This window comes from Vitis vinifera, chromosome 12 (genome assembly GCF_030704535.1).
Source record: "Vitis vinifera cultivar Pinot Noir 40024 chromosome 12, ASM3070453v1".
In the NCBI taxonomy this organism is placed as follows: Eukaryota; Viridiplantae; Streptophyta; class Magnoliopsida; order Vitales; family Vitaceae; genus Vitis; species Vitis vinifera.
The window spans coordinates 15,410,366-15,418,662 of NC_081816.1; the positions used below are offsets into that span (position 1 = coordinate 15,410,366).

An 8,297-nucleotide genomic window follows, 5' to 3' on the forward strand; every position below is an offset into this window, starting at 1 on the left:
TCACCTTGATTAAGTATCAAGATGAGGTTTATAATAAATGAAATTTTGACTGAATGTAATTGCCCACAATTACATTTTCACGTTTGAACTGGACTTGAGTTCTAACATAAATCATTTAACGAGAACTATAGATGCAAAACTTGAGCAAGCTGCTAGTGTGAGGCTCTTAATTAAGGTTTATATGGTGGTAGTTTGATATATGCTTTCCAAGTGAAAAGAAGCCACCATTGTATGTATTTCATACAATATATGTTTAAATATGACTAATAAGGAAAAGTGAGTGATTAACCCCTACATCCTCATTGTTTAAGATCCCTAGTGTTTATCACAATTATAATACCATTATAGTACTCTTTATATTTGTAACTATGTTTTGAGGTAGCAAAATTATGTTGCTACTTTGATATGTTTTCAATATAAATAAAATAATAGATCCTTATGGGACATATTGGACAAACGATTAATTTGAATCTAAAAGGCATGAGCTTAAAAGAAATACTTTTTAAGTTACAATGATGAAGATTTTTTCATGGTCAATTGGTTATATTGTTTTTGTAGTTGATATAATTGTGAATATTAATATTGTATAGTATACAACTTTAAGGGATTAAATGCATACATTAAAATGTAACTAAATAAGTTTGGGATACAACAAGACATAATTATTATTTTTCACTTATAATTTTTGGGATTGAGCTACTATATATCCTTAACAAGTACATAAGTTTGTAGCTCCCAAATTGCAGGTGTGCTTGCATAGTCTAACAACTCATTTATTTATATGAATGACCTTCAAAAGTGGAATAGATTGGACTTGTATGTTATTGATTAGACTATTTGCTGAACCCATCTTGTGAAAGTAAGAGATGTTAGAGCTAGGTTTGGGTATGTAAGTGGGTTAACCCAACCTGACCCAATAAATAGAAAATGGAGAGAGCAGTTCCCAGGAGTTTTACAACCACCCAGAAACTCCCTTTCCCTCTAAAAATTTGTAAGAGCACATTTTTCAAGAAAGTACTCTCTCTGGAAGGTTTTTCATGTTTTTTTGTGAAAATGAAAGTCAAAACACTTGTATTGTAGAAATAGAGTGGTTCTCGTATTCATAGTTTCATTCATAATTTGAGGGAAGAAAATTGATTAGTGAAACAACCAACAAAAATTTTTAGGCATCTCAAACAATAACTCAGAAGCCTTATTTTCCCTCAAAAACAAAAATCTAAATAAAAGAAATAAAGCTTTCTTTTCTTTCCAAATGTCTTTCTCTATGAAAATTCTTTCATTAATCACTTAATAATTTTATTAGATCATCAATTAATTTAAATAATTAAGATAATTATGGTGGATCACATCCAATATATAAAAGCCAAGACAATTTCCACCTATTGACATTGGGGGATCAATCTAACCATGCAAAGGGGCCGACATGGCTGTGCCAACCTTATCCACAAATCAATCAACAAACAAGAACGGAACATCTATATATGCAAATAATTCGATTATAATAATGTCAAAAGACAATCATATATTCAACCATGCATCAAATTTCCATTCACACCTAACTTTTAGGTATGAAAATCATCCTACACGCACGTAACAGGCCTTTTCTTCACTTAGGTAAATTAATAATCAAACTAAGGGTACATCAATTCACCACTTTGTGGTGGAAAACTCTCATTAGTTATTTGCAGAGCACAGTTTGCGAATTTCACCCTCAGTGCCAGTTTTCACCCCAATGTTGCTCATCTTCACCATAGACCTTCCAAACTCAACGTTGAAGTTCAACCCACGCAGCCCTCTAACCCCCAGGAAGCGCTGAACTAAAGTTTTGGTGGAAGCATCCGTCCATAACTTCTGATCAGACTCCAGTACTCCACGTCCATTCTTCAAGTTTGTAAAGAAAGATGCGTCAAATGTATCTGAGCTACCAGTGTCCAGTGCAATGCGTCTACTCGCATCTCCATCAGCTGGACAGAGGGCTTGTAGCTGAGTTACGAATGTGGCATCCATGGAAGGGTCAGCACCATTTGCAGTCGTGGTACTGAAGTTGTATAGTCTGTATCTGAAGGCTTGGCATGCTGAAGTTCCAATGGTGTGTCCTCCTATTTATATATAGTCACACAAGCAAATCAACACTGGTTAAGTTACCAATTAAGCAAGGTTATTGATTCTAACTTGAATTCACTATGGTTCCAATATCTATTCTTACCAACAAGAGTAACGAGATCTTGATCATTGAGACCCTTATCAGCAAACTTTTGCTTCTGGACTTCAACAGAGTCGCGAGGACCAGGCAAATTGTTAACATCAGATGCCAATGAAACTCGCCCGTCTCTACGTCCCGTAGGCACTTTCCACATTAGTCCTTTAGTCTGCATGGTGAATTGTAACACAGTTGAGTATCGGAATGATATAGAAATATTGCAAAAGCATATATTCAATGCAACGTGGAAGTTACCAGAACCACAGAGTCGCGGGCAGCGAGGGCAAGAATATCAGCGCAAGAGACCACTCCAGGGCAAGCGGCTTCGAGCTGTGTCTTGGCATCGTCAATAACATCATATCCTCTCAACAGACGATTTGGCCCAGCTGTTTTCTCGGTGGAAGACCCATCGATGAGGATGGAAGCATCGCAACCCTGGACAAAACAGTCATGGAAGTGCATGCGAAGCAAACCAGGGGCAATGGCTGGATTGGATTGGAAATGAGACTGGACAGTTTTCTGAACAATGGATTCAGCTTGAGGACACGTACGGGAATAGAAGCCAACCCGAGTGCCTTGGCCTTGCACAAATGCAGCAGCCGTGGCAATTAGCAAGAGAAACAAGAATGAGGAAGTCTCCATTACGAAGATAAATGATATGTAATTAAGCCAATAATGAAGAGAGTTGGGCTTAGGGCTGGGTTTGTGAATCGAGTGTAATGTAACTAGAGTGTGAAGTCACAAGAGTGATGCTGTGAGAGGTGGAGGCATGCAAGTATATATAGGCGTAAGAGTGAAGCCAAAACGCGTGAAGAAGTAAACAAAGCCGGCTACTGAGAGCATGATGCATGAAGGAAAAGAAATTTTCAAACCAATTGGCTGGCCTTTTTCGTCTCTATTTGTGCTTTGTCGTGGCATGACCTGTGAGCGTATCGCTGATAACAGTAATACGTACTAAAATGGAGATGTCTCTTGGGTTTTGATGAACACATATTAGTAAGCCTTAATTTAAGTATCTAATTAATAATTAATGAAGAAAACAGGAGGACTAGTGCAAATAGGCCAGATTCTTCGCAAGTGCCCAAAAAAACAAAACAACCCAATGTTCACACTTGACTTAATTGCACGAGACATCCAAATCACAAAAGGCACAAGCCACAAAGGGTCATAGTTCAATTTTATGACAAAGTGGATATTCAATAATTAAGCTCAAAATCTTGTAATAAGTAGAATTTGAGGATTTCCCAAGCATGAAATAGCAGATTGGTCACTAATTAACCAATGTTTAATGCATACTTTCTGCACCTGCAGACCTGCCTGTGATACATGGTGGGTAGAGAAATTAATAGTACTTGAAAATGTTGGTAGGGTAATTGCTTGGAATATGTCAAGTGCATCGATCACGAGAATGTGAAAAGAAAGATTCTTTGTGGAACCCAACTTGGAAGTTCCAAGAACTTTCCGTTCAATCGTGCTACTTCCATTATAATCGGTCAACAGGCCTTCCACGAAAGAGTCCTCACCAATGATTGATTTATTTTTCATTTCATATATATATATATATATATCTTTATAGAAAAATGTGGGGAGGGTGTGGAATGGTGTCTGCCCATGTCCCTCCCATATACACATGGATATGTTTGGATTTCAAAATTTTTATTTAAAAAAAAATGCTAATTTTATTAAAGAAAATTTGAGGCAAATTGTAAAGAAAATAAAGAGAAAGAAAAATTTTAAAATAGATTTAAAGTGAATAAATTATTTTTATATTATAATTCAAACTAATTTAACTTAATTCAACTCATCATATAAATATTAAATAATTTAAAAATATATAAGTTTTTAATTGGTTTTAATTATATTTGGTTCTTTTTATATATTTTTTATAGGACAATTAAATATTTAAAAAAAAATCATTTTTTTAATTTTTTCTTTTCTTTTCTTCCTATTTTATAATAACTAAACATACTCTAATATTTAAACCTTCTAACCTTTTTATTTAAATCAATAACTAAGTATTTCTTTAGATATATTTCTAGTTCTTAAATCAATGACTAATAGTTAAACCTCCTAATCTTTTTACTTTAAATCAATGTGCTCTTTAGAAATTATCTTCCATTATGTCCATTTCGTGATAAGATAGTGTTGCCATTGCAAACAACTTTATACAAATTAATATTGTAACTGTATTGTCAAATATTTATATAATTTATCTCTAATTTGTGTTCATCCTTGTAAAATGAACATTTGGCTCAAATTTCTTAAAGTTAGTGGGAATTTATTAAAAGAATAACTATCAATTAATTACTGTATGATCAAACCAAAATTACTAAAGGTTTGTTTGATAATTGTTTTTTAAAATATTTTTTAATTTTTTAGAACAAAAAAACAAGAAAACTGTTTTGACAAATAGAAAATAGGAAACGATTTTCTATTTTTAAAAACTGAAAGCAAAGTATTCTTTGAGAATGTCTTTTAATTTTTTAAAGATGTTTTTACTTGCTTGTTTTAAAAAATAATTATATAAATGTATAGAATGATTAAAAATACATATAAAAGTTATTTTTAAAACATATTTAAAAACATAAAAAATATATTAAAAATATTTTAGATTTCAAACAAACATTTGTTTTATAAAACATTACAGAACAATTTTAAAAATCTATTATTAAAAATTGGTTTTTAGAATTGTTCTAAAATATTAAACAAGGTCTAAAATCTTTGGTGATTACATCACTACAAATAATTTATTTGAGTTTTTTGCTTGATTGGAAGTTTGATTGGAAGTCGTTCTAATATGTATACCTCTTCTTCAAGCATTTTTTTTTTTAGTTTTTTCCTTCTTTCCTTTTTGTAAACTCACTATTATTCCTTAATGCTCTAGATGGTTAATTTAAATGATTGGTTTTATTGAGTCACACACATGTTGGCCCTTGAGCTTAATATATGAAATGATCATGATACCTTTGACCTCCTAGTTGGTGTGTCACACTTAGTTCTATTATATTGTGGTTTAAATTAATTATTAATAAAAAAAAATGTTAATTTTAGTAAATTTTCAACAATTTAAAACATAAGTAAATTACTAAAATTGAATGTATTAATTTCTCAATCTAAGTAATAGCAAATCAAACTAATTTGACTAAATCCCTAGCATTATTAATTAATTAATTTAAATATAATTAAGATCAATTTCTTCCATAAAATTTTGAAAAATATTGATCCAATAAAGTTTCAAACACTCACTTGGCCCAATACTATCTAGTCCAAGTCCATTACCCCTTTGCTTGTGTCTTCGACCGCAATTTTGACTGTAGTTATCTAATAACTTTTAGTACTGTTGCATGAATTTGCTCAGGAGTCTAGAATCTCTTCCCTTTTCTTGATCAACCTCACAATTATTTTTACTATTTCCTTCAAATTTCATGAACTTAAAAAGAGTGAAGACTTGGTGCCTGTCGTGCATTATGTATTGACATATTACATATTTTAGAGCTTGTAAAATTTGGATAATTTTCCACCCTCTGACTTAATTTTGTGGTCAATCTGACCATCCAAAGTGCCAGATTGCAGTATGATAATGTCAGCATATCAATCAATTAACCAAAATGGGCAATCCATATTTTCAAATAATTCAATCATGATAATGTCAACTATCCATGCAGCTTTTACTTTAGTGCTACTTTTATTCCCTTACTTTCAAATTCATACACCAATTTGCGGTGGACAATTAATTCTCATCAGTTAATTAATTGCTGTACACACTCTGCGAATTTCACCCTCAGTCCCTGTCTGCACCCCAATGTTGCTCATCCTCACCATAGACCTCCCAAACTCAACGTTGAAGTTCAACCCAAGCAGCCCTCTAACCCCCAGGAAGCGCTGAACAAAAGTTTTGGTGGAAGCATCCGTCCATAACTTCTGATCAGACTCCAGTACTCCACGTCCATTCTTCAAGTTTGTAAAGAAAGATGCGTCAAATGTGTTTGAGCTACCAGTGTCCAGTGCAATGCGCCTGCTCCCATCGCCATCAGCTGGGCAGAGGGCTTGTAGCTGAGTTACGAATGTGGCATCCATGGAAGGGTCAGCACCATTTGCAGTCGTGGTACTGAAGTTGTATAGTCTATAACTGAAGAATTGGCATGCTGAAGTTCCAATGGTGTGTCCTCCTATTTATATATTTAGTCATACAAGCAAACACTCTAGTTAAGTTACCAACTAAGCAAGAGTACTGTTGTAACTTTAATTCATTATGGTTCTAATATCTATTCTTACCAACAAGAGTAACGAGATCTTGATCAGTGAGACCCTTGTCAGCAAACTTCTGCTTTTGGGCTTCAATAGAGTCGCGAGGGCTAGGCAAATTGTTAACATCAGATGCCAATGAAACTCGCCCATCTCTACGTCCCGTAGGCACTTTCCACGTTAGTCCTTTAGTCTGCATAGTGAATTATAACAAATTGAGTATCGGGATGATGTAGAAATATTGCAAAAGGATATATTCAATGATACGTGAAAGTTACCAGAACCACAGAGTCGCGGGCAGCGAGGGCAAGAATATCAGCGCAAGAGACCACTCCAGGGCAAGCGGCTTCGAGCTGGGTCTTGGCATCATCAATAACATCATATCCATTTATCAGACTGTTCGGTACTGTTGTTTTCTCGGTGGAAGTTCCATTTATAAGGATAGAAGCATCACAGCCCCTGACAAAACAGTCATGAAAGTGCATGCGAAGCAGGCCAGGGGCAATGGCTGGATTGGATTGGAAATGAGACTGAACAGTTTTCTGAACAATGGATTCAGCTTGAGGACATGTACGAGAATAGAAGCCAACCCGAGTGCCTTGGCCTTGCACCAATGCAGCAGCCATGGAGAACCAGAGAAAGAACAATGTGGGTGTATGAATGAAGGAGGCGCCCATTGATAAGCAATAGCTAGATACGTGAAGAGAGTGATGTGTAATTAGCTAATTGTGAATCAAGTTGTGAGACCTTCATGAAGAGATGCAAGCCTTTATAGGCATAAAAGTGGAGTCAACACGCGGAAAGAAGTAAACAAAAGCGGCTACCAAAACCGTGACAAAGGAATAGAAAATTTCAAAGCATGCAATTGGAGCGTGAGTTGGGATGCACTGGGGGTGGGTTTGACCATTTTGTTTCTTTGTCCTGGAATGACTTGTGTCAGTTGTGTGCACATGCTTGTATACAGTATCATTAAAGTAGAGGAGCAGCCCTTTGGGGTATCACTCGAGTGCATGCATGTATGTTACAATAATATATTTAAGTGGTGTTTCACGTGAGAAATAGTGGTTCTGCGATGGTTCTTTGTCTGTCACTACATTTCTTGGGATATTAAACATGGAAATTGTACAACATAGTATACATAAAAATTTTAGAATATTGAGGGGACAATATAAAAGGGTGAGAGGGTTAGGGATTTTGTTCAAAATTTCGTTCAAAAATTGTACAAGTGACAATCAATTCCTTATCTTATGTGAATTTGTAATTTCTAAAGTATTCTTCAAATTAATGTTAATTGATTTTAATACCTTTTCCACTACAAGGATGAATAATGTTAATTGATTTTTGTGAATTGTTGGATTTCAAATACATGTGTCGCTAGAATATGGAGATCAAGGCATTGATTCTTATGTGGAACCCACTTAGAAATTTCCAAATGGGCGGCATCCAAGGAAATTTCCCCTCAAATCATTCATTCCCACTTTAACTTGTCAACAGGGTCTCCCATTAGAGAAAGAGAAGGTCCCCACTCTCGATATTTCTCAAATGCATGCATGTCACCACCCACTTCGGAGTGCGCCCACTGATATTGACGTACGAGAAGTTGTTTCTAACTAATGATTATTTTTCATTTCCTATCTTGTAATTATGTGTTATCAAACTGAGCTTCATTTCTTTATTTTTCTCTCAAGATTATCAACTCATCCCACTAGCATAGTTATCATTCAATTTGTGGGTGGCGGGGGTGGCTCAGGCATGTTGAAAGACCTTAGATGAGGACATTTTCAAATGTCACGCCTGCAATAAATAGTGGATAAGAACCAAACGGATGTAAATTTTTATAATATTTTAGATA

At 34.7% G+C, this 8,297-nt stretch overlaps 2 protein-coding genes across 2 annotated transcripts; both read right to left on the reverse strand.

The window, feature by feature from the left end:
• Positions 1-1,600: 1,600 nt before the first annotated feature.
• On the reverse strand, positions 1,601-2,951 carry LOC100262265 (peroxidase N1). Its single transcript, XM_002272811.5, has 3 exons — positions 2,456-2,951; positions 2,207-2,369; positions 1,601-2,099 (listed from the first exon to the last, which is right to left on the reverse strand). The coding sequence occupies exons 1-3, from the start codon at positions 2,840-2,842 to the stop codon at positions 1,675-1,677; spliced, it is 975 nt and encodes a 324-aa protein (XP_002272847.1). The 5' UTR covers positions 2,843-2,951; the 3' UTR covers positions 1,601-1,674.
• Positions 2,952-5,847: 2,896 nt separating this feature from the next.
• On the reverse strand, positions 5,848-7,187 carry LOC100246878 (cationic peroxidase 2). The gene is made up of 3 exons (XM_002269234.5): positions 6,724-7,187; positions 6,476-6,638; positions 5,848-6,369 (listed from the first exon to the last, which is right to left on the reverse strand). Exons 1-3 carry the CDS (start codon positions 7,120-7,122, stop codon positions 5,945-5,947), a joined length of 987 nt encoding a protein of 328 aa, XP_002269270.1. The 5' UTR covers positions 7,123-7,187; the 3' UTR covers positions 5,848-5,944.
• Positions 7,188-8,297: the final 1,110 nt, after the last annotated feature.

What these genes read in the sequence shown, in the direction of transcription:
- LOC100262265 (XM_002272811.5), bottom strand. Translation starts at nt 2,842, where the DNA reads ATGGAGACTTCCTCATTCTTGTTTCTCTTGCTAATTGCCACGGCTGCT. An exon ending in CCCGCGACTCTGTGGTTCTG is followed by an intron (nt 2,370 to 2,455) that starts GTAACTTCCACG and finishes TTCACCATGCAG; the next exon opens with ACTAAAGGACTAATGTGGAA. An exon ending in AGATCTCGTTACTCTTGTTG is followed by an intron (nt 2,100 to 2,206) that starts GTAAGAATAGAT and finishes ATATATAAATAG; the next exon opens with GAGGACACACCATTGGAACT.
- LOC100246878 (XM_002269234.5), bottom strand. Translation starts at nt 7,122, where the DNA reads ATGGGCGCCTCCTTCATTCATACACCCACATTGTTCTTTCTCTGGTTC. An exon ending in CCCGCGACTCTGTGGTTCTG is followed by an intron (nt 6,639 to 6,723) that starts GTAACTTTCACG and finishes TTCACTATGCAG; the next exon opens with ACTAAAGGACTAACGTGGAA. An exon ending in AGATCTCGTTACTCTTGTTG is followed by an intron (nt 6,370 to 6,475) that starts GTAAGAATAGAT and finishes ATATATAAATAG; the next exon opens with GAGGACACACCATTGGAACT.